A 25897-nucleotide genomic window follows, 5' to 3' on the forward strand; every position below is an offset into this window, starting at 1 on the left:
GGCTTTTTTAAATTAAAAAAACGACATAGTATAGTAAGGCTTTTTTCTTTAAAAAACGACATAGTATAGTAAGGCTTTTTTTTTTTAAAACATGACAGTATAGTAAGGCTTTTTTTCTTAAAAAACGACATAGTATAGTAAGGCTATTTTTCTTTAAAAAAACGACATAGTATAGTAAGGCTTTTTTTAAATAAAAAAACCGACATGGTATAGTAAGGCTTTTTTTTTTTAAAACATGACAGTATAGTAAGGCTTTTTTTCTTAAAAAACGACATACTATAGTAAGGCTATTTTTCTTTAAAAAAACGACATAGTATAGTAAGGCTTTTTTTCTTTAAAAAAAACGACATAGTATAGTAAGGCTTTTTTGCTTTTAAAAAAACGACATAGTATAGTAAGGCTTTTTTCTTAAAAAAACGACATAGTATAGTAAGGCTTTTTTCTTAAAAAAAACAACATAGTATAGTAAGGCTTTTTTTCTTTTAAAAATGACATAGTATAGTAAGGCTTTTTTTAAATAAAAAAACCGACATGGTATAGTAAGGCTTTTTTTTTTTTAAACATGACAGTATAGTAAGGCTTTTTTTCTTAAAAAACGACATAGTATAGTAAGGCTATTTTTCTTTAAAAAAATGACATAGTATAGTAAGGCTTTTTTTCTTTAAAAAAAACGACATAGTATAGTAAGGCTTTTTTTAATAAAAAAAAACGACATAGTATAGTAAGGCTTTTTATTTTTTTAAAAAAAACGACATAGTATAGTAAGGCTTTTTTCTTTAAAAAAACGACATAGTATAGTAAGGCTTTTTTCTTAAAAAAACGACATAGTATAGTAAGACTTTTTTCTTAAAAAAAACGACATAGTATAGTAAGGCTTTTTTCTTAAAAAAACGACATAGTATAGTAAGCCTTTTTTCCTTTAAAAAAACGACATAGTATAGTAAGCCTTTTTTCTTAAAAAAACGACATAGTATAGGAAGGCTTTTTTTAAATAAAAAAAACGACATGGTATAGTAAGGCTTTTTTTCTTTAAAAAACGACATAGTATAGTAAGGCTTTTTTATTAAAAAAACGACATAGTATTATTCTTTAAAAAAAACGACATAGTATAGTAAGGCTTTTTTAAATAAAAAAAAACGACATAGTATAGTAAGGCTTTTTTTAAATAAAAAACGACATGGTATAGTAAGGCTTTTTTTCTTTAAAAAACGACATAGTATAGTAAGGCTTTTTTATTAAAAAAACGACATAGTATTATTCTTAAAAAAAACGACATAGTATAGTAAGGCTTTTTTTAATTAAAAAAAACGACATAGTATAGTAAGGCTTTTTATTTTTTTTAAAAACGACATAGTATAGTAAGGCTTTTTTCTTTAAAAAAACGACATGGTATAGTAAGGCTTTTTTTCTTTAAAAAACGACATAGTATAGTAAGGCTTTTTTTATTTAAAAAAGCGACATAGTATAGTAAGGCTTTTTTCTTTAAAAAACAACATAGTATAGTAAGGCTTTTTTTCTTTAAAAAACGACATAGTATAGTAAGGCTTTTTTCTTAAAAAACGACATAGTATAGTAAGGCTTTTTTCTTAAAAAAACGACATAGTATAGTAAGCCTTTTTTCTTAAAAAAACGACATAGTATGGTAAGGCTTTTTTCTTAAAAAAACGACATAGTATAGTAAGGCTTTTTTAAAATAAAAAACGACATGGTATAGTAAGGCTTTTTTTCTTTAAAAAACGACATAGTATAGTAAGGCTTTTTTATTAAAAAAACGACATAGTATTATTCTTAAAAAAAACGACATAGTATAGTAAGGCTTTTTTTAATTAAAAAAAACGACATAGTATAGTAAGGCTTTTTATTTTTTTTAAAAACGACATAGTATAGTAAGGCTTTTTTCTTTAAAAAAACGACATGGTATAGTAAGGCTTTTTTTCTTTAAAAAACGACATAGTATAGTAAGGCTTTTTTTATTTAAAAAAGCGACATAGTATAGTAAGGCTTTTTTCTTTAAAAAACAACATAGTATAGTAAGGCTTTTTTTCTTTAAAAAACGACATAGTATAGGAAGGCTTTTTTCTTAAAAAAACGACATAGTATAGTAAGGCTTTTTTCTTAAAAAAACGACATAGTATAGTAAGGCTTTTTTTCTTAAAAAACGACATAGTATAGTAAGGCTATTTTTCTTTAAAAAAACGACATAGTATAGTAAGGCTTTTTTTCTTTAAAAAAAACGACATAGTATAGTAAGGCTTTTTTTCTTTTAAAAAAACGACATAATAATAATCGGACATAGGCCATGTCGTCATTACCACAACACAAAAAAGCCTACTTGTCATCACACGCAGAAACTGCGTGTGACGAAATTGATGGTGCTTCTCCATAAGCTACGTTTAGTCGGCAAAAGACCTAAATAAGTGTAAGTTACGGACTTGTAATTTGTCATTCCGCTGTTGTGGATACAGGTCGCTTACCTCGCGATTACATACAGGTCGCTTACCTCTCGATTACCGCACACTGTCTGCCACTTACCTTCCTTCAAGTCAGCTAGGAGGCGGCAGATCACCAACCAAACATCTATTCATATGCCGCAGAAGGGAATGTGTGTATGTTAGCGCGAGTTTAGATGTCTGATGGATGTGGGGAAAAAGCTATCCTTAAGCCTATTTGTCCGAGCTTTGTGGGACCTATAGCGTCTGCCAGAGGGCAGCAGCTGGAACAGATTGTGACCAGGGTGGTAAGGGTCCCCTATGATGTGCTTGGCTCTGCTGAGGTAACGCGGGCTGGCAATGTCTTCAAGTGAGGGCAGAGAGCAGCCGACAATCCTCTGGGCAGTGTTAATCACTTTCTGCATGGCCTTTTTGTCTGCCGCCGTGCTTCCAGCGTACCACACTGTGATGCCGTACGCCAGGATGCTCTCTACAGTGGTTCTATAGAAGGTTCTCAGAAGATTGGAGCCCAAGTTGTTCTTCCTGAGCACCCTGAGGAAATGGAGTCGTGTCTGAGCCTTCTTCACCACTGCCGTGGTGTTTGTAGACCATGAGAGCTTGTCCGTGACGTGGACCCCCAGGAATTTAAAGGACTGGACCCTGTCTACACATACTCCATTTATGAGGAGTGGGGCCAGATCTGTGCCGTGTTTGCGAAAGTCCAAGATTATTTCTTTAGTTTTCGTGGTGTTCAGCGTGAGATTGTTCACCGAGCACCACGAAGACAAATTGTTGACCTCATCTCTGTAAGCCGACTCATCCCCTCCTGAGATGAGTCCGACCACAGTGGTGTCGTCAGCGAATTTGATGATGGCGTTAGACTGGTGGGTGGGTGCACAGTCGTAGGTGTACAGGGAGTACAGAAGAGGACTCAGTACACAGCCTTGAGGGGAGCCAGTGCTTAGTGTAATGGAGGAAGAGAGGTGGGGACCAAGTCTAACAGTCTGTGGGCGGTTGGTCAAGAAGTCCTTTATCCAGCAGCAGATTGAAGAGGATAGTCCAAGGTGGGAGAGTTTGTTAGTCAGAATGTCCGGTTTTATGGTATTGAAGGCTGAGCTGTAGTCAATGAAGAGCATCCTCACGTAGTTCCCAGGGTGTTCCAGATGGCTCAGTGCTGTATGAAGAGCAATGGCAATAGCATCATCAGTGGACCTGTTTGCCCTGTAAGCAAACTGGTGAGGGTCAATTGAGGGAGAGATTGTATTCCTGATATGGCGGGCTACCAACTTTTCAAAGCACTTCATGATCACAGGCGTGAGGGCAACAGGCCTATAATCATTCATGCTGCCAATGGTTGGCTTTTTGGGGACAGGGATGATGGTGGCAGATTTCAGACAAGATGGAATGATGGATAGTTGCAGGGAACAATTGAAAATATTTGTGAAGACTCCAGCCAGCTGGTCAGCACAGGCTTTGAGCACCTTCCCAGGTACTCCGTCAGGGCCCGCAGCCTTCCTGGTGTTCACAGACCGCATTACCAGTCTCACTTCCTGTTCCCGGAACGTCAGTGTATTGCTGCAGGGTGGTGGTGGGGGTGTTGAGACTGGGCCTGATTTGTCAGTCTCAAAGCGGGCAAAGAAACGGTTCAAATTCTCCGCTAGTGAGGCATCTGCATTAACAGACATAGTATTGTTGTTGTAGTTGGTTATATGTCGTATTCCTTGCCACATCTTCTTTGGGTTATTTTCTGTGAAGTGCTCCTCAATGTTTTTGGTATATGCTGCCTTGGCCTTTTTAATGCCTCTTTTCAGCTCAGCTCTGGCAGCGCTATATTTTATCTTGTCCCCTGATCTAAAGGCGGAATTACGGCATTTGATGAGTGCCTGTGTCTCATTGGTCATCCAGGGTTTTTGGTTAGGAAAAACCCGTATTCGTTTATCTATAGTGACGTTGTCGATGCAGTTTTTTATGTAAGAAAGAACAGAGTCCGTGTAGTCCTGGAGGTTGTCGTGTACAAAAAGTTCCCAGTTGGTGCGGGAAAAGCAGTCCTGCAGCTGAGAGAGTGCGTTGTCGGGCCAAGTTTTTATTGTCTTTATTTGTGGCGTTGTTTGCCTCCGGAGTGGTGTGTAAGCGGGGGTGAGAGATAGGCAGAGGTGATCTGATCCAGCTAGGTGGGGTAGGGAAGTGGCTTTGTAAGCATGTTTGATGTTAGAATAGACATGGTCAAGAGTTTTGTCTCCTCTAGTATTACAATTTACGTATTGAATAAACTTAGGTAAAACAGTCTTTAAACACGCCTTGTTGAAATCACCAGCGACAATAAAAACTGCATCGGGGTGAGCAAGCTGTTGTTTGTTAACAGCCGCTAGCAGGAGGTTAAGTGCCGTGTTAACGTTAGCATTCGGAGGTATATAGACAGCCGTTGCTATGACGACGGTAAGCTCTCTTGGAAGATAATAGGGCCTACATCGTATTGCTAATAACTCTAAATCCGGGGAACAGTGAGTGTCAATAATTTTACTGTCGCAACACCATTCATTATGTACATACATGCACAGTCCACCGCCCTTGCTTTTGCCTGTTAATACTTTAGAACGGTCGTTGCGAAAAAGCGTTCGGCTAGCTAGCGGTACCGCCGCGTCGGGGATATGCGGATGTAGCCACGTTTCGGAGATGATAATAATATTACAGTTTCTAACAAAGCTGTTGGTAGCAATACGTAGTTCCAACTCATCCATTTTGTGGGTGATGGATCGGGCGTTGGTCAAAAGGATACTTGGAAGCGGAGCTCGGTGTGGTTGTTGTTTGAGCTTAGCAGCAAGCCCCCCCCGGCAGCCTCGCTTCTGTTTCCTATCCCTTCGCCGCCTGCGACGTGCTTTTGGTGGGCTGGCTAGCCACGGAGATCCCGGAGAGTGTGTTAAGAAATCGGATGTATCGCATATCCTTCGGATAGTGAGTAAATCCTGGCGACTGTAAGATAACGAACGACACCGAACTGGAGAGCTTAGAGCCGCAGCGTCAGTGCGCGCCGCCATCTTGCAATTATCCTGGGTTGATTTGACATAGTATAGTAAGGCTTTTTTCTTAAAAAAACGACATAGTATAGTAAGGCTTTTTTCTTAAAAAAAACAACATAGTATAGTAAGGCTTTTTTTCTTTTAAAAATGACATAGTATAGTAAGGCTTTTTTTAAATAAAAAAACCGACATGGTATAGTAAGGCTTTTTTTTTTTTAAACATGACAGTATAGTAAGGCTTTTTTTCTTAAAAAACGACATAGTATAGTAAGGCTATTTTTCTTTAAAAAAATGACATAGTATAGTAAGGCTTTTTTTCTTTAAAAAAAACGACATAGTATAGTAAGGCTTTTTTTAATAAAAAAAAACGACATAGTATAGTAAGGCTTTTTATTTTTTTAAAAAAAACGACATAGTATAGTAAGGCTTTTTTTCTTTAAAAAAACGACATAGTATAGTAAGGCTTTTTTCTTAAAAAAACGACATAGTATAGTAAGACTTTTTTCTTAAAAAAAACGACATAGTATAGTAAGGCTTTTTTCTTAAAAAAACGACATAGTATAGTAAGCCTTTTTTCCTTTAAAAAAACGACATAGTATAGTAAGCCTTTTTTCTTAAAAAAACGACATAGTATGGTAAGGCTTTTTTCTTAAAAAAACGACATAGTATAGTAAGGCTTTTTTAAAATAAAAAACGACATGGTATAGTAAGGCTTTTTTTAATTAAAAAAACGACATAGTATAGTAAGGCTTTTTTCTTTAAAAAACAACATAGTATAGTAAGGCTTTTTTTCTTTAAAAAACGACATAGTATAGGAAGGCTTTTTTCTTAAAAAAACGACATAGTATAGTAAGGCTTTTTTCTTAAAAAAAACGACATAGTATAGTAAGGCTTTTTTCTTAAAAAAACGACATAGTATAGTAAGGCTTTTTTTAAATAAAAAAAACGACATGGTATAGTAAGGCTTTTTTTCTTTAAAAAACGACATAGTATAGTAAGGCTTTTTTATTAAAAAAACGACATAGTATTATTCTTTAAAAAAAACGACATAGTATAGTAAGGCTTTTTTAAATAAAAAAAAAACGACATAGTATAGTAAGGCTTTTTTTAAATAAAAAACGACATGGTATAGTAAGGCTTTTTTTCTTTAAAAAACGACATAGTATAGTAAGGCTTTTTTTCTTTAAAAAACGACATAGTATAGTAAGGCTTTTTTTAATTAAAAAAACGACATAGTATAGTAAGCCTTTTTTCCTTTAAAAAAACGACATAGTATAGTAAGCCTTTTTTCTTAAAAAAAACGACATAGTATAGTAAGGCTTTTTTCTTTAAAAAAACAACATGGTATAGTAAGGCTTTTTTTCTTTAAAAAACGACATAGTATAGTAAGGCTTTTTTTATTTAAAAAAGCGACATAGTATAGTAAGGCTTTTTTCTTTAAAAAACAACATAGTATAGTAAGGCTTTTTTTCTTTAAAAAATGACATAGTATAGTAAGGCTTTTTTCTTAAAAAAACGACATAGTATAGTAAGGCTTTTTTCTTAAAAAAACGACATAGTATAGTAAGGCTTTTTTCTTAAAAAAAACGACATAGTATAGTAAGCCTTTTTTCCTTTAAAAAAACGACATAGTATAGTAAGCCTTTTTTCTTAAAAAAAACGACATAGTATAGTAAGGCTTTTTTCTTTAAAAAAACGACATGGTATAGTAAGGCTTTTTTTCTTTAAAAAACGACATAGTATAGTAAGGCTTTTTTTATTTAAAAAAGCGACATAGTATAGTAAGGCTTTTTTCTTTAAAAAACAACATAGTATAGTAAGGCTTTTTTTCTTTAAAAAACGACATAGTATAGTAAGGCTTTTTTCTTAAAAAAACGACATAGTATAGTAAGGCTTTTTTCTTAAAAAAACGACATAGTATAGTAAGGCTTTTTTCTTAAAAAAAACGACATAGTATAGTAAGCCTTTTTTCCTTTAAAAAAACGACATAGTATAGTAAGCCTTTTTTCTTAAAAAAAACGACATAGTATAGTAAGGCTTTTTTCTTAAAAAAATGACATAGTATAGTAAGGCTTTTTTAAAATAAAAAAAACGACATGGTATAGTAAGGCTTTTTTTCTTTAAAAAACGACATAGTATAGTAAGGCTTTTTTATTAAAAAAACGATATAGTATTATTCTTTAAAAAAACGACATAGTATAGTAAGGCTTTTTTAAATAAAAAAAAAACGACATAGTATAGTAAGGCTTTTTTATTTAAAAAAAACGACATAGTATAGTAAGGCTTTTTATTTAAAAAAAAAACGACATAGTATAGTAAGGCTTTTGTATTTAAAAAAACGACATGGTATAGTAAGGCTTTTTTTCTTTAAAAAACGACATAGTATAGTAAGGCTTTTTTTATTTAAAAAACGACATAGTATAGTAAGGCTTTTTTTCTTTAAAAAAACGACATAGTATAGTAAGGCTTTTTTTAATTAAAAAAACGACATAGTATAGTAAGGCTTTTAATTTTTTTTTAAAAAACCACATAGTATAGTAAGGCTTTTTTTATTTAAAAAAACGACATGGTAAAATAAGGCTTTTTAAATTTAAAAAACGACATAGTATAGTAAGGCTTTTTTCTTTAAAAAAACATGGTATAGTAAGGCTTTTTTTCTTTTAAAAATGACATAGTATAGTAAGGCTTTTTTTAAATAAAAAAACCGACATGGTATAGTAAGGCTTTTTTTTTTAAAACATGACAGTATAGTAAGGCTTTTTTTCTTAAAAAACTACATCGTTTAGTAAGGCTTTTAAAAAAGACGACCATGTATAGTAAGGCTATTATTTCTTAAAAAAACAAAACCCTCTAAATCTGTTTCTTTGAAATGAAAACATGAAAGTTTTCCTTTGTTTTTCCCTTAAAGACGGCAAGATGGTGAATATATTTGATGAAATGTATTTTGTATTTACATTGGAAAAAAAGTCAAAAAAGGAGAAATCTCAAAAGGCGCTTTGACCAACGAACCTTGTCCATTTTTTGTTTAGCTGTCTTCGAGTGAGGCCAAAGTGCGCGAGCTGGAGGAGGCGCTGAGCCGCGAGCGTGACATGTCGCGGCGGCGGCTGGAGGAGAAGGAGCGCGACATGGCCGACATGCGAGCCCGCCTCCAGCGCCAGCTGGACGAGTACCAGGAGCTCCTGGACGTCAAGCTCACCCTGGACATGGAGATCAACGCCTATCGGAAGCTGCTGGAGGGCGAGGAGGAAAGGTCCAAACACACACACACATTAAGGCTCCACTTTTTTTAGCTAGCTCTACAATGTCTTGTGTGTCTTTGTGAAATTTCCCAAATACGGGATGGAATCTAGTTTCAACCAACCATTAGCTAGCTTTCACTTGCCGTGCCCCCAAAATCCTTTTTTTTTTTTACTTGTCTAACGTTGTCATTTAATTTTGGTGGAATTGGAATGTATATTCTTTAAAGACCTTCTTTACATTTAATTGACCATTTTTAAAATGGACATTTTCACCTTTTCCCCCCAAAATTGCAAAAAAAAACCCGATCACCCCCACCCAAAAAATTTCGAACTATATTTGCATGAATTGTGATGCATTTTATTCAAACACAGATCAAATAAAGCAATATTTTGGAGCCCTGAATTTGACATTAGCCGATGACTGGTAGATGAATCTTTTAGCAAAGCCAGGATATTTTCCCCCCCCCCCCCGCAGGTTGCACCTGTCCCCGAGTCCGTTCGTGACGACCCCGGGCTCCTCGTCCTCCTCGCGCATCCGCTCGCCCTCCAAAAAGCGGCGGCGCAACGACGACGACAGCGACGCCTCCAGCGTGACGGCGGGCGGCGGCGTCGGCGTCGGCGGCGGCGGCAACTCGGTCACCAAGACGCGCGTTCTCCAGCAGGCCGCCGCCAGCGGCCGCGTCACCGTGGACGAGGTGGACCAGGACGGCAAATACGTCCGCCTGAGCAACAAGAGCGACGAGGTGAGCCTCCGTCACCCTCTCCGGGCGAGCGCGCTCGTAAACAACGTGCGTGTATGTGTTTTTACGGCCAAAGCATTTTTTTCTTAAAATATCTACTCATGAAAATATAAGCCAAATGAAAAGTAGTCACCAATTTGCTATAAAGTTTGATCGTTTTCTCATTTACATTTTTTTCTCCCCCCCCCCTACTCATTAAATTGATTTGACCCAATGCTGCCCCCACGTGTTATGGCACAAGGCGGTACTACACCAAAAGATCAAATCGAATGCATGCATCCGTGAATTTCTTTGGCTATTTTGTTTGCTATTTTAATGCGAGCGACCCACGGCTTAGGACCAATCGCTGGCCGGCTGGCAGTTGAAGAGACAGGTGGGCGGCGGCACCCCCATCCTCTACAAGTTCTCGCAAAAGTTCAACCTGAAGGCCGGAGACAGCGTCACCGTAAGAGCAAAAAAAAAGATGGTCTTTCTTTTTGCCCTTTGTGTGACCTTGTAACCTTTGCTCAGGTGTGGGCGGCGTCCTCCGGCAGGAGCCACGCCCCCCCGACGGACCTCGTGTGGAAGGGTCAGGACTCGTGGGGAGCCGGCGACTTCCTCAGCACCGTCCTCATCAGCGCCACCGGAGAGGTGCCAATCATATTTATACTCACTTTGAATTATTATTTTTTGTCTTAAGGGGATAGTAGATTTTTGACATTTATTTCCAAATTTTAACCTTTCCCTTTTACTGATACAAAGTATTTTTTTTTAAACTTAAAGTAATCATTTAATCATCAAACACATAAATAATGCTTTGATATTTTTTTCTTCCACAAAATGCCAATATTTGAACTTGATAGATCTGAAATGATGAGCTTACCATTTGGCCGTTTTTGTCTGGTTTAACATTTGACGGGCGCAATACACTTTGTGTCCACCAGGAAATGGCGAGCCGCAATGTGACGCGCACCCTCTTCCAGGAAGACGACGACGACATGGTAAGGTCGTCCGCCACCGACGCCTGTAAACGTGGCACGATGGAAACTCGAAATTCTCGCTCGTTTGGCGTTCGATGGGTTGGAATGACCCGCCCACTTTCTTGTGGCAGGGCGCCCACAGCACTAGCGGCGACAATGAGTACAACCTGCGCAGCCGCACGGTCATCTGCGACTCGTGCGGCCAGACGTCGGACCGCGGCTCCTCCCATGGCGGCGGCGGCGGGGGCGGCCCCGAAGCCCTGGTGGGACATTCCTTTTTCCTGCCGCCAAACCAGCCCAGACAGGTCAGCCATTTTGGGATTCCTTGTCAAATGTAACATTATTTACATGCAGGTCATTTTGAGGCTTTATTTAAACATAATTACTTTGACTTTTTCCCTATTTTTTTGTTAAAACGCTCAATATCTTAAAAGAGAGCACTTACGAGGCATTAGCACCCTCTATCGGTGTACTGCGGGACTGCATCAGGAAAAATTATTTGTTGGTTTCCCCCAAATCTTTAATAGGATTAAACATAGATCGTTTAAAAAAACATCTGCTAAAATGCAAAAAATCCTGTAATATTTACATATTCAATAACACTTAATTTAAATTAAATAGTGAATTTCTATGTTTTTTAAAATATATTTATGTTGGCATTTATTCTTCTATACAATAACCCCCCCAAAAATATTGTTTAATTTCGGTTTAAATGTTGGCTAAAATTCTGAGAAACTTTTTTCAAACATTGATACATAGCACATAAAAATACATATATATTCTTAAAAATCATTTTCTTTCCTTCTTGAATACAATAACCACCGTAAAGTACTTTGTTAATTTTTAAATTTTGTTCTAATTCCACTATTAACCATTTATTTAAGAAAAATCATAACTTTTTAAAATCAGAATCTACCCTTCGATACAATAACTCCCAAACCTAATACAAAAATACAATTGAATTCCGCATCGTTTATTTTTTGTGTAATACCTCGTTCAACCACAAGATAGCAGCAACCCTCGTTTGTTCTTTTGTCTCCAGAGTCGTGTCAACCCCGAGAACTGCGTCGTCATGTAAACGCAGATTTGGCCCCGCCTCCTGTCGCCGCTTGGATGCTTTTTGTTTGTTTATTTTTTCATTTCGCTGCTGTGTAATCCACTTTTTCTATGCTAGCTAGCTAGCCCTGCCGCTAACGGCTAAGCGCACACGCTCGGGTTCACGTTTAACTCGTTGGCAATGGCCTCAAATGAGTCGATGGTGTCGTAGGTCAACACGCACAGTTGGTGAGCCCCGCCCCCTATCCTATGCATGCAAACACGTGCACACGTCTTGTACGATGACAAGAAATTGATATTGATGATTTATAAATCAGTAGAAGAAACATTTTTAGCTTTATTCCAATAAAGTTAGGAGGCTCCAAAAAGTCCAAATTTCCCACTTTGTCCAAATGCTTTTCTTCCCCGTTTTTTCCCGTACATGTTAGCATGCTAGCCCACGACATATTTCACCTTTTTCACAAACGAGAAAAAAAGGTATGTCTTTTTAAAAACTTTTTTTCGATCAAGGTATGAATTCCTTGGTTTAACATTTTTTTGGAAAAGGTTCAAATATGCTAAATTGAAGAAAACGTCACAATGTTTTCATTCTTTTTCCCCCAGAATTTTCCATACATGCTGGCATGGTAGCTTTTGTCGTATTTTGACCGTTTTGTAAAAGAGAAAAAAACAAAAAAAAAACACCAGCTAAAACACTTGTACGGGTTTTGGTAAGTTTAAAAATGAGTCTGAGCGTATTTCCTTAAATTGTCCTGAATCGCTAACACCGGTGCTAATTTCCGTTAGCTTGTCCATGCGTTGTTAGCAATTAGCAGAGGGGGCAAATTCAAATTCGACAACCATGCTAATGGGCTAACAATAGTCATTGATTTTTCACAGGCAAGCTAAAAGCTTGTTTTGTTTTGTGGTTTAGCTTCTGGCTAATTAAACCTTGTCTAATTATTATTTTTTTGGCTAGCTTTAGTTTGATTTGATTTTTTTGTGCCTTATCTTGCAACGTTTGCCTCAACGGAACATTGTACTGTAATGCGGCCCCCATTTTTTTGCCCAAAAAGCCAAGCCGGGCGCTTATTAGAAAATACTTGATGGCTTTTTTTCGGGTAATTTGCTCCCCAAAGGTGCCTTTCTTCCTTACAATCGTACCCAAAGATGTATAATCGAGACCGAATGATGTTTTCCGCAAATGCTTGCTGCTGAGAGATTTCTTTAAAGTCATATTAGTATTTTTGTGCTTTTTTTTCCCCAAAATAAAATGGAAAAAAATAAAATTTTCATGCTGTTCATGAATAACAATCTCCCAAATGCTATTTATCATCAAATGCGACCTTTATGTTGCATGTAAAGAAAATGTAAAAACGTTTATTCATTTACAAATATACAAAACGTAAAAAAAATGGTTACATCTTGAAAAAGGAGATAAAATGCAATTTGTGTGGTCAATGTACAGCGCAATTGACGAGGGCAACTTTACAGAACAAAAATGTAACAACGTCGGTCAAAAGAGTGATCACGTTCTCGAAATATTGAGCAAAATTAAAATGAAATTATAGTATTTTCATATATAAAGCTGCTTGGGAATTTCAGTTGAAAAAGCGGGCGGCGTCTAGTCTGGAAATGACGGTCATTGAATTTAGTGCCATTTCAATACAACTGCCGGCCAATTGAGTTAAAAACTGTTTGTACTAAAGTGCATCATTTCAAATGTATTTTATTTATTTGGGCCAAACAAACTAGGACCAAGAGGTCGTAGTATTAGTACAAGGAAAAAATGATATGACTTACTGGACGACAATATAACAAATGCTTGTGACTCATTTCACCATCGTGGACTTTTTGCTCCGACGGACACGACACGATGTTTGAGCCCATTTGGTAGGCCAATTATTTTGACCATTTTCGTCGCAAAGACTTGTGTAGAAACGTTTGACGTTTTGGTGAGTAACGTTTGCCATTTCTATCTTTTCAGGTTAACAAATGCCATTTCCTTCAAAAGAAAAGACATACCATGGGTCAAAGTTTGCTTTTGCTGAAATTATAGGTGCTACTCAAAATATGGGAACTCATGTGGTAGTTGGCGTAATGGCATACTAGCCTGGAAAACTTGGAAGTTAAGCAGGTTAGTACTTGGATGGGAGACCGACCAACCGTCCGCCTGGCAATACTAACTCACTGCTCTAACTTACTCTTATGTTAGCAAGTGTGACAGTTAGCCTGTGAGAAGCAGTGGCATCTATCATTCACACTATCTCTATTGGAGGGTCTTCGCCTAACTGCTTAGTGTGTCGCCCTCGGAAGCATGGACCGCTCTCTGGCTGCGTGGGTTCAAATCCTGGCTTGGTATACCTTTAGTTTATCTCTTCGTTCCCTAAACGCATGTCAATTTTTATTTATTTTTTAAACTCCGACTACTGGAGGCTCTCCTGAGTGAGTGGTTAGAGCATTAGCCTCTGATATCCAGGGTCCTGGGTTTGAATCCCGGTCACTAACTGGAAACAAAAATCTTGGTTCCCTCCTGCCAGAGGTCTGAGGGGACCAAGTGTCTTGATGTCCAAGTGTTTTGGTGTCCCCCCCACGCCGAAGGTGGGAGGAGACCAACACACTTAGTCCTTTGGCGGGCGATTTTTGTTTCCAGGTAGTGACCGGGATGTGAACCCAGGACCCTGGATATCAGAGGCTAATGCTCTAACCACTCAGCCGGCGGAGCCCCCAATAGTTTCAGTTTAAAAAAAAAAAATTGACATGCGTTTAGGGCACGAAGAAATAAACAAAAAAAATATACCGAGCCAGGATTTGAACCCACGCAGCCAGAGCTCCATGCTTCCAAGGGCGACGCACTAACCAGTTAGGCCATGACCCTCCAATAGAGATAGTGTGAATGATAGATGCCACTGCTTCTCACAGGCTAACTGTCACACTTGCTAACATAAGAGTAAGTTAGAGCAGTAAGTTAGTATTGCCAGGCGGACGGTTGGTTGGTCTCCCATCCAAGTACTAACCTGCTTAACTTCCACGTTTTTCAGGGTAGTATGCCTTTAGGCCAACTAGGACATCAGATCCCATATTTTGAGTAGCACCTATAATATTGGCAAAAGCAATATTTGACCTGTTTAGTGCAGAATTTTCATTGTGTTTGGCCCACAAATACACTTGTACAATTACACAACGTACCTAGGCAATGATTTTAATATCGTCATGTGACCACTTCAATTTGGTTATATAACCAGTTTTTTGCCCCGGTATCATTTTGACTTTATACTCGTAAACTTCCGACTTTAATCTCATACTCGTAACGTCATGTTTTCTCGTACTAATATTACAACATTAACTTTGTCTTTGTTTGGCTGTGCAAAAGTGAAGAAAATTGGACAAAAAGCACAACAAAAGGTGTTTTCTGCTTCTAACCTGCTTCCATGGAGTCCTTTGTCTCCCAGCGAAAAGCTCCGCCCACTCGGTCAGCGCGGCGACGCCTCGGGGGAGGGCGGGGGAGGAGGCGAGGGCGGCCGGCGCAGGGGCGGGAGGTCGTAGTGGCCCGGGATGTGGCTGTTGACGGGCAGGTCGTAGTGGCTGTGGGTGTCCTCCGGGGGGGCGTGGCCTAATGAATGTTGACGCTCTGCAAAAGCCAAAAACAATCCAATTAGAAAGAGAGCACTAAGTACTATATGACAATTTGTCAAAATGAAGTTTGACATTGAGGATTTTTTTTTTACTTTTTTCCAAATGCACTTGAATGTTTTTTGGGGAAATGAATAAACATTTAAAATCAAGTTAAATCAAGTGAAATCAAATGAAAATAAATGAGTTTTCTATTTTCACAAATAGTTTTGATGACTATTTTTCATTAAATTTTTTGGTTCAAAATGCACTTGAATATTTTTTGGGGGAAATGAATAAACCTTTTAAATCAAATGAAAAGAAATGAGTTTTCAATTTTCACAAATAGTTTTGATAACTATTTTTCATTAATTTTTTTGGTTCAAAATGCACTTGAATATTTTTGGGGGAAATGAATAAACCTTTAAAATCAAGTTAAATCAAATGAAAAGATTAGCTTTGGTAGCTAATTTTAATTTCTCATCTTAAAAATAGAAAAAGCAATACAGGCTCAAAACAGTTTTTTTTAAAATCTGCAAATAAATGGCTAAAAAAATGGACATGATAAAATAGGAGCTTTAAATCAAATCAAATACGGTCGATGGCTTTCTTACGTCTCCGCAGCGAGGCGGCGTTGAAGGGTGGCGGTGGCGGAGGAGGTGGTGGTGGTGGTGGTGGTGGTGGGGCGCCCTGGGTGTAGGCCCGGGGTCGGGGCAGGACGGCCGCCTTCATCTCCATGTAGCCGCCCTCCGATTGGGGGCCCGACCAGTCCTTGATGGTGGCGTATGGGTTCTCGCTGTCCAGCGAACCGCTGCTCGCCGCCGACTCGTTGACGTCTGCGCCAAAGACAAAAGTCGCAAAGTCAACAAAATGACTTTTTGGAGAGATTGGAAAATAGTTGAGGGAGGGCAGATTGATTGTCTGCGTGAATAATAACTCATTTTTTGTTGCTTCATAAGATTTAAAAAAATATATACATTCACTATATGTTTTAAAAATTCTGTTCTTAATAATAATTTGAGTGTTTTTTTGTTTGCTGTCTTGTTGAATTTTTCTTCCTCATCTGGATAAAAATCAAAATATTTTTGTGTATTTACTGTTCCTTTTTCCACTTTTTTCCGCAAAGTGATATAGATAAAGATTGTGCATTTTTCCGACTCCTTTCACATCCAATGGGATCAAAACAGTACCACCAACCTTTGTGGAAATATTTCCCCAGGCTGGCGTTGTAGCTGTAGCTGCGATCTATCCCGAAGACTCCTGCCAACAAATTCTTTTGTTAGCCGTGAAAAAAAAAAATCACACTTTTTTTTTGTTCGCTGCGAAAAAACAAACACTTTTTTTAATCCCTCCCATATCCTTTGGACTCGGTTTAGAGGGAATAAAAGTTGTTTTATGGGAGGTTTTATATGAGGAGACTTGGCAAAAAGCCGTTCGTTGATTTACGTCCGGCACACGAATGCTATCAATCAAAAAAATAGGCATTTCAAGGCAGTTTTTTTTAGCATTGCTGTTTTTAGCATTGCTGTTTTTAGTATTGCGTTTGGGGGCTCGATAAAGAATGATCTTAGCTTAGCACAAGGGTGTCAGACTCGGGTTGGTTTGCGGGCCGCTTTAACGTCAACTTGATTTCACGTGGGCCGGACCATTTTAGATAGAATATTTAGATTTTTTTTTGAATAAATTGATTAAAGGAACTGGATTAAAAAAAAAATATTCAATTTTTTAATAGATCTAAAACAATGTTTATTTCAGCTTTTTTTCTTAGTAAGGGAAAATCATTTATTTAACCATTTGTTTTTCATTGCAAAAAGAAACCAAATGTTTCTTTATGTTCCATTTAAGTGGAAAACCAAAAATATTATTATATATTTTTAGATTTTACAAAATTATTTTGAACTAAAAACAAAAAAAATGAATTAAAATTTCAAATTATTGATTTAAAGGGGGGAAATCAGGAAATAAAAGAACTGGATTAAAAGCCCTAAATATTCATTTTTTAATAGATCTAAAACAATGTTTATTTGCGCTTTTTTTCTTAGTTAGGGAAAATCATTTATTTAACCATTTGTTTTTCATTGCAAAAGGAAACCAAATTTTTCTTTATGTGCCATTTAAGTGGAAAACAAAAATATTTTTATATATTTTTAGATTTTACAAAATTATTTTGGACAAAAAAAAAAAAAAAAATTAAAAATGTCAAATTATTGATTTAAAGGGGGGAAATCAGGAAATAAAAGAACTGGATTAAAAGCCCTAAATATTCATTTTTTGTATAGATCTAAAACAATGTTTATTTTAGCTTTTCTAATATATTTTTAGATTTTACAAAATGATTTTTGAACTAAAAAAACAGAAAAAATGGATTAAAAAATGACAATTACTGATTTAAAAGCGGGAAAATCAGGAAATGTAATATACATCTATACTCTTCATTTTAATTTGATCCTAAAACACAAAGTCGGCACTCATGATTGACTTTCCCGGGCCACACAAAATGATGCGGCGGGCCAGATTTGGCCCCTGGGCCGCCACTTTGACACCTGTGCCTTAGCGTATAGAAAACGAGAGAGAGAGAAATGCAAATTTAGTCTCACCCGCATCTTTGGCACGAGAACGCTGGCGTTTCCAGTCGGCGGGCAGCGTGGCGTTGCTCCGGCAGTTTTTCATGCTGCAGAACAGCTGCTCGTTGGTGTTCTGTAGTAAACGAGGGGTCACTCACGGAGGGGGCGGAGTTCGGGCGAGCTCACCTTGTGGTTGTTGGGCAGGTGAGGCAGCGGCGGCCGGTTGTCCCGTAGCGTGTGATAGCTCGGGTTGGAGTAGTAGTGCTGGTAGCCGGGAGCGGCGTCTGCGCGAAAAACACAACTTTTGCGTTAGGAAGAAAAAGCGCCGTTCAAAATGGCTGCCTCATCCCTCCTTTTTCATCAAATCCACCACAATATCATTTGCCTTAAGCCACATGTGTCAAAGTGGCGGCCCGGGGGCCAAATCTGGCCCGCCGCATCATTTTGTGCGGCCCGAGAAAGTCAATCATTTTGTGCGGCCTTTCTGTTTTAGGATCAAATTCAAATGAAGATTATAGATGATGTACATTACATTTCCTGATTTTCCCCTTTTTAAAATCAATCATTGCAATATTTTCAATCCAATTTTATTTCTTTTGTGTTTTTAGTTCAAAGCGCATTTTGTAAGATCTAAAAATAAATATATAGATATTTTCCGTTTTCCACTTTAATATTGAACATCATTAAAAATATATTTTGTTTCCATTTGAAATTAAAACATGATTAAAAGAAATTTTCCATTACTAAGAAAAAAAAGCTCAAATAAACATTGTTTTAGATCTATAAAAAAAACGGAATATTCAGGGCTTTTGATCCAGTTCTTTTAATCCATTTATATAAAAAAAAAATCTAAATATTCTATCTAAAATGGTCCGGCCTACATGAAATGGAGTTGACGTTAATGCGCCCCGCAAACCAACCCGAGTTTGACACCCCTGCCTTAAGCAAGTGAGCAAGGGAGTAGCTCTGTACACTCTTAAGTATTTCGTGTTTTACAGCCCTTCTATCTTTTTTTTTAAATTACATTTTAATATTTCTTAATACATCCCTTTTTACTTTACTTTGTACTTTATACTTTAATGTTTTTACAACTTTCCTTGTTCCATACCTGTCAACCTCTGCCGATAACTGCCCTTATAAATGACTATGATTCCCCTTACAAACCCCCAAAAAAACTTACAAACACCGTACGACTCGTACTGAATAGAATATTATATATAGAATATTCTGTCTTAATGATTTGGTGATTCTTAATGATCCCATTGACTTTGATTTGCTTTGTACTTTGTGCTTTTTGCTTTGTTGTTCTGCGGCCTTTGACTGTACTGTCTAAATTAGAACGATGCCTTTTCTTGCTAGTGTCAAAATGAAATTTCCCGAATAAGGGATGAATAAAGTTATCCAATCCAATAGAAAGTGGCGCTACCCCCCCATAAAAAAAAATGCTAGCTACCTGACACGATGTAGTCGGAGTTGACGGTGCGTCTAACGGCGGTGGCACCGACGCCGGAGGAGGAGGAGGAGGCGGAGAAGGAGACGGTGGGCGTGTTGTTGTGCTTGAGCTTCTGCTGCCGTCGGTAAAGCAGCAGCAGCGTCAGCAGTAGCGCCGCCAGCAGGACCAGCGCCGCCACGCCGCTGACGGCCGCCCAGGGTTCGCGCTCGCCAGGGGGCAGCGCTACCATCACGCCGCCCGCCTCCGACCGTTCTGAACAAAAAAATGATTTATTAGGACATTCAAATGAATAAGAAATTCAGACTTTCCAATGGAGTGGAATGGCCAGTGGCAGCTTAGTAAACATACGCACGTAAATATATATATATATATATATATATATATATATATATATATATATATATATATATATATATGTATGTATGGGTGTAATTGTATGTTATGGGTTTTTGTGTTGATAATATTACAGTTAAGTTGGATTGAAGAAACAACAACGTATAACTGTTGTGATTATTTCTCCCTGTGTTTTAAGATTAAATGCAGGGTGTAACATACGCACGTAAACAAACAACTTAACTTTAAATTGAGCTATGTTTGGTGAAATATGGATCCAATGATGATTGGGCATGAGGTGACAAAAGACAAACCATCGTAGCTAGGGGCAATTTAGAGTGGAAAATTAGCCTAGCATGCTTGTTTTGGGATGTTGGAGAAAAGAGGAATACCCATTTCAGATGGAATCATTTCACGTTTCAAGCAAGCCTACCTTGTTGACAATCAGCGGTGTCGCACGGGCATTCTCCCGTAACGCGGTCGCACGCGCCGTCGGCCGGACACGAGCAAGTCTGGGCGCAGAAGGAGCCGAAGCGCCCCGCGCCGCAAGCTGGAAAGGAAAAAAAAAAGATGAATTGCCTTTCAACGAATTTAGACGGATTCGCCGACGGTCGGTCGGTCGGTCGCTGACGTATGGAGCAGTCGCTGGCCGTCCAGCCGGCGGGACAGCGGCACTGGCCGTCGCGGTGGTCGCAGGTGGCGTTGTTGGCGCAGTGCGGGCACACCCGTTCGCAGCCCTTGCCGTAGTAACCCGAAGGACAGACTGTGAAGAAAAATTGCCACCAATCGGATCGTCTCTCACAGTTAACGGCGGCAAAACGCCATCCTTAACCGGGACGGACGTAGCGCCCACCTCGATGGCAGTCGTCCCCGGTGTAGCCCGGGAGGCAGTCGCACTCGCCCGTGGCGTGGTGGCAGCGATAGGAGAGGCCGCAGGACGGGCAGGACGAGGCGCACCGCTCGCCGAACGTCCCCGAACGGCATTCTGCAAAGGGAAAAGGCGGGTCGGCTCGCGTGGGACTACTGGACCGGAGTCGGGGCCCCGCGGTAGGTAGACTCACTGTTCTGACAGGTGACCCCCAAGAATCCCGGGCGGCACACGCACGCCCCCGTTTCCCGCAGGCAGGTGTCGCTGTTGGGGCAATGGTGGAAGCAGGTGCGGTTGCAGTGGCGCCCCCACAGGCCCTCCGAGCAAGGCTCGCTGCAGCGCGGGCCTGACGGCAAAGTTACCCAAAATATCAACAAAGCTTCCGCGATTGGGGAAAAAAATAAATAAAACAATAGCAACGTCAAAATGGACAGAAAATAAAGTAAAAAAATTAAAGTAAAATAAAGTCAAATGAAGAGAATATAAGAATACACACTCCCCTACTTACGAACGAGTTAGGTTCCGAGCGATTATTCATAAATTGAATCTGTTTGTAAGTTGATTCGGTGCTATATTTTGTATTATAATTTATGTTTAAGGCCTATATAAGTATATTGAAGGTTTATATAAGTGCATTTGTATGTTTAAGGCTTGTATAAGTAACACGCATTGGTTTGTACTGAAAAAAACATTGAATAAAATGGAGAGAATACACACAGTATACTGTATAGTACATACATTAGAGAGAGAGATTTACTAGAAAGTGGCTGAAAGAAGCTATCTAATGACGATTGCAGTTTTCTTTTTTTCCTCATAAATGATGCGGTAGCACTGTATGGCATCATTCAATTGATTTGCAAACTTTGTGCAACGTTCAATATTTGGGTCCTGCTGCTCCATCTTTATGTTTATAAATGGTACTGACGGTCGAACGCTTCAACTTGTATTCCCGTGCAACGCGCATCAAGCTTCGTTATTATTGCCACTCATTTCAAATGAAATGGCTTGCCTCTTCTTTGCACCTCCCTCAATAGAAGCCTTTCGCTTTTCACCAACCATATTGAATAATGGATGCACGTGATATTTAATGATAAAAATGAAAAAGGTTCTGTGCGCACTGGAGATACGTTCACGCACTTCCGCATTGCAACGAACTGGGCAGAGGAAGGTGGATGCTGGGTGAGCTGAGCTCTAACAGAGCCAGGCGTGGTCGGTATTAGCGGCGGAAAGAAGTACTACTCGGAAAAAGGCACGCAATACAAAATCCAACTGACGAACATTTTTCGACATAAACGCAATTTGCAGACATGTTCGTATGTACCATTGTTCGTAACTCGAATGTTCGTAAGTAGGGGACCGTCTGTATATGAAGAGTATATATATATGTGCATGTATGTGTATATATATATATATATATATATATATATATATATATATATATATATATATATATATATATATATATATATATATATATATATATATATATATATATATATATATATTTCACCAACACGCTTATTTATTTATTAACTTACTTCTTACCTATCTATTTATGTCTAAAATGTCTTTTTCTGTGTCTGTATTCTCACCCCCTTGCTACTGTGACAACAAAATTTCCCGAATACAGGATGAATAAAGTTATCCAATCCAATCCAAAACACACGCTGGCTTCCTATTAATTTTGAGCCACTTGTCAGTGGCTCACTTCCTGTTCATTTTGGAAGTGACCCACCCACCCACTCACTCAATCACTCACTGACCTGACCATCCTGGCAGGCAGCGGCACTCCCCCGTGGTCGCCAGGCAACCGTCGGCATGGATACAGTCGCATCTCTTGAGGCAGCCCGGACCGAACGAGCCCATCTGTGGGAAGCGGAAACCAGCTGTCAATCATTTAGCTCAAGGGTGTCCGACTCGTTCGCGGGCCGCTTTAACATCAACTTGATTTCACGTGGGCTGGACCATTTTAGATATAATATTTAGATTTTTTTTATATAAATGGATTAAAAGCCCTGAATATTCCGTTTTTTATAGATCTAAAACAATGTTTATTTGAGCTTTTTTAAAATATATTTTTAGATTTTACAAAATGATTTTTGAACTAAAAACACAGGAAAAAATGGATTAAAAAATGTCAATGATTGATTTAAAAGGGGGAAAATCAGGAAATTGAATATACATCTATACTCTTCATTTTAATTTGATCCTAAAACAGAAAGTTGGCACTCATGATTTACTTTCTCGGGCCGCACAAAATGATGCGGCGGGCCAGATTTGGCCCCTGGGCCGCCACTTTGATTTGCCTAAAGTGACACTGCCCCCGGTGGTTGTGAAGGGACACTGCACCCCCAGCCATAGATTCAATCTTATTAATTAGCGAGGTGATGCCCGAAAATTGTCAGCACTCACCGGGCAGGGCTGGTCGCAGAGCGCCCCCCGCCAGCCGACGGCGCAGACGCAGGAGCCGTCGGCGGGGTGGCACTTGGCCCCGTTGGCGCAGCGGCAGGTGCCGTTGCAGCCGCGGCCCCACGTGCCCTCGGCGCACGGGATCGAACAGTCGGGTCCTCGCCATCCTGAAAAAAGAAAAAGAAATCAAGTGGAATTTGGAACGGAGCATCGTTGCAGTGGCGAGGCTCGCGATCTTTTGGTCGCCCGGAAGGTTATTGATAATTACCATTGAAATGGTTGCTCAAATTCCCTAAATACAAACTGCGAATGACTATTTAGTCATGCTTAATGCCCTATTAATTATTAGGCTAAAGAAAAGCTCCAAATTTCCTGGACTTTTATTGTTTTTTGTTGGAGAACTTGTTAAGACCGACTGACGTTGCTTCTTAAAGGGACAGCGCATGTACATACAAACTCTTATCCACTCACACGTGGGCTCAGTGAAACTGCTCATGGCCATTGTTGCCTTTTATTCATGCGTAGACCGTGTTGTTTTACCTTGTTTTGTCGCCGGGCTTTTGGTCGTCGGTCATTTGGTCGCCGGTCTTTTTGTCGCCGGTCTTTTTGTCGCCGGTCTTTTTGTCGCCGGTCTTTTGGTTGCCCGTTGTCATGGTCCGGGCAACCAAAAGACCGGCGACCAATCGACCGCACACGGTTGGTTCCGCCCACCCAAACATGTACAAACCGAAGACGCAGATTTGCTAATATGTTAGCCGTAGCATGCTAATTTCTCGTTGGCACATGAGCGTTCTGTCAACATGCTAGCTTACGCAGCACTAGAAAGCTAGAAATAATCATCAATCATCAATTATGATCGCTTTATCGCAACGGGAACGGATGGAAACCGGTGGGCGTTCCCTTGATGCGTTGTTTTGGGGGGAACTGGTCAAAAAACTGCCACATTTCAGTCACATATTTGTTTATCTCATTACATTAGCACCCTCATTTTGTGACACGCTCGCCGTTTCAAAGCACCTTTCGATGTGTATATTTATTTTTTTCATATTATTCTTTTTTTTTCCTCAATATTGTCTACTTGTTTATGGTGCATTTAGGTGTGCAAAAACCTAATGTTTGCCCGGTCAGCCCCGGGGACGAGCCCGGCCTCCGCCACGGCGAGAAGCGTCACCTTCTTTGCAGAAACAGACGCCGTCGACGGGCGAGCAGTCCACAAAGTTGTCGCAGGAGCATTCCCGCGAGCAGTTGTTGCCGTAAGTACCGCTTTTGCAGGGATTCTCGCAGTGCGCGCCCTGAAAAGGAAAAAAAGACAAGTGCGGTCATTCTCAGAGCTCCCTCTGGTGGCCGGCAAGGGCATAACCGCTGTAGACCGACCGTGTATCCGGGAGCGCATTGGCAGAGTCCGGTGGCGCCGTGGCAGACGCCGCCGTTGACGCAGAGGCAGGGATCCAGGCAGCCGTGGCCGTAGAAACCGTGGGCGCAGGTCTCGTTGCAGTGGAGCCCCGCCCACCCCGCCTGGCACGTGCACTCGCCCTTCATCGGGTGGCAGCTGCCGCCAGCAATACACAAAGACCGTCAATGGAAAGGTGGCGGCGGCGGCGGCGGCGGCCGGTTGGTCGCTTCAGGCTTACCTGAGCGTGTTGGAGGCGTGGCAGAGGCAGGCGCGCTCACAGTGCATGCCGTACTTCCCACGCGGGCACATCCTGTCCTCGCAGCTGGGCCCGCTGAAGCCCGGCTCGCACAGGCAGCCGCCGTCGATGTTGTAGCAGCGGGCGCCGTTGGCGCAGTCGCAAGCGCCCTGGCAGTCCTCGCCGTAGGAGCCCACCCCGCACTCCTCGTTGCACCTGAGTCAACACAAACGGAGCCGGTCGGCCGGGTTAGGGCTAACACTTTGATACATAAGATGTGATTTCCATTTCGGGGTCATGAGGTCAGGGGTAGTGAGGTCAAGGGTCGATCGCGCGAGGTACGTCAACGAATTTTTGGACGAGTCCAACGTAAGAACGGGAGCTCATCCGAACGGCAGGATATCTGTGATAAGGAACGGCGGAAGTGACGCTAATTTTGGGGTCATGAGGTCAAAGGTCACCAAGGTCTGGGGAAAACCAGTCTTGCGATAACTCAAGAACCACTTAAGGGGATTAGGATCAAACTTGCAGGATATGTTTGTAATGTGGAACAAATGATGTGATGACGTTTTGGGGTCACGAGGTCAAAGTTCACAGAGTCAGGAAGCTTCTCGATAAGTTAAGAGCGAGGAAAGGGGCTTAAACTTCTCACCTGGCACCGGTGAAGCCGTTGGCGCACTTGCACTGGCCCGTCTCGGGGTGGCATTTGCCCCCGTTGTGGCAAAGGCACTCCTCGGCGCAGTTGGGCCCGTAGCGGCCCTGGGGGCAGCGCTCCGTGCACACCGATCCCTAGAAAAGGTCCCGCCCCCCGTGTGAGCCGGCTTTCTATTTTTCCCACGGGATTTGCGGTCCGGCCCCCGGAGCTCACCGTCCACCCGGGAGGGCAAGCGCAGACGCCTTTGCCCCGGCAGATGCCGCCATTTTGACAAGGACACCTGGCCGGGCATTTCCTGGAGCATGGCTTCTCGCAACTACAAAAAAAAAGTCAATAATATTTTATCATCAGTAATCAGGCTGTACAGTGGTACCTCGTCATACGACCGCTCGTCATACAATATTCTCGTCTTACGACGGAAATTTCGATCGAATAATTCGCCCATCATGCGATCAAAATTTCGTGATGCCACCAAGCCAGGTCTTTTTTGCATCTCTTTCGTGTACAACAATATTTACAAGCACGGAACGATTCATTCAGACGAGTTTCTCCTAAGACCAGGAAACGCGCAACACGCATGCAAAAAGAGGGCTTTCTGGGTAATGAAGTATACTCGTGCACACAACACCGACCGATAGGCAATGGCAACCTTTCTCAGAATAAAACTTCATGATCCACAATCAATACGTGGGTAAGCTCAACTATTGTATTTCCTGTTATTCTTTCTAAGGAAAGAAGCTCCCGCCATCGTTCTTTAAAGACTACGTATTTCTCGTTGGCAAGTGGTCGTCGTGCGTTATCCTATTGTGAGGAGGACATTTGTGTGCATCATTTTGGGAATATTTTGAAGGGAATACGTAGTACAACAGCAAACAGTCCACGGATAGCGAACGTGAGGGTGGGTGGAGGCGTGGCAAAGCGCCAACCCGGCCAGAACCAAGGTAACAAAAGATTAC

The 25897-nt window shown here is 40.3% G+C and overlaps 2 protein-coding genes across 4 annotated transcripts in view; one reads left to right on the plus strand and one right to left on the minus strand.

Annotated features, from left to right (window-relative positions):
* Positions 1-12708, plus strand: part of LOC144072876 (lamin-A-like) — a 32072-nt gene extending 19364 nt beyond the window's left edge. For both annotated transcript variants that reach the window (XM_077598241.1, XM_077598242.1), the window contains exons 7-13: positions 8476-8696; positions 9161-9428; positions 9763-9870; positions 9936-10055; positions 10349-10405; positions 10516-10689; positions 11427-12708. In XM_077598241.1, coding sequence (XP_077454367.1) covers positions 8476-8696; positions 9161-9428; positions 9763-9870; positions 9936-10055; positions 10349-10405; positions 10516-10689; positions 11427-11462 — 984 coding nt within the window. In that variant the 3' untranslated portion in view covers positions 11463-12708. The remainder of the gene's footprint in view (positions 1-8475; positions 8697-9160; positions 9429-9762; positions 9871-9935; positions 10056-10348; positions 10406-10515; positions 10690-11426) is intronic.
* Positions 12709-14479: 1771 nt separating this feature from the next.
* The window catches only part of pear1 (platelet endothelial aggregation receptor 1), a 33059-nt gene continuing 21641 nt past the window's right edge, over positions 14480-25897 (minus strand). For both annotated transcript variants that reach the window (XM_077599159.1, XM_077599158.1), the window contains exons 10-26: positions 25155-25257; positions 24939-25075; positions 24290-24502; positions 24033-24207; positions 23830-23950; positions 22662-22825; positions 22013-22115; positions 20443-20595; positions 20235-20366; positions 20013-20144; positions 19815-19931; positions 19049-19300; positions 17782-17879; positions 17629-17728; positions 16229-16291; positions 15646-15867; positions 14480-15050 (exon numbers count right to left, since the gene is read on the minus strand). In XM_077599159.1, the coding sequence (XP_077455285.1) occupies positions 14893-15050; positions 15646-15867; positions 16229-16291; positions 17629-17728; positions 17782-17879; positions 19049-19300; positions 19815-19931; positions 20013-20144; positions 20235-20366; positions 20443-20595; positions 22013-22115; positions 22662-22825; positions 23830-23950; positions 24033-24207; positions 24290-24502; positions 24939-25075; positions 25155-25257 (2443 nt within the window). In that variant the 3' untranslated portion in view covers positions 14480-14892. The remainder of the gene's footprint in view (positions 15051-15645; positions 15868-16228; positions 16292-17628; positions 17729-17781; positions 17880-19048; positions 19301-19814; positions 19932-20012; positions 20145-20234; positions 20367-20442; positions 20596-22012; positions 22116-22661; positions 22826-23829; positions 23951-24032; positions 24208-24289; positions 24503-24938; positions 25076-25154; positions 25258-25897) is intronic.

Source organism: Stigmatopora argus, chromosome 4 (assembly GCF_051989625.1).
Source record: "Stigmatopora argus isolate UIUO_Sarg chromosome 4, RoL_Sarg_1.0, whole genome shotgun sequence".
NCBI lineage: Eukaryota > Metazoa > Chordata > Actinopteri > Syngnathiformes > Syngnathidae > Stigmatopora > Stigmatopora argus.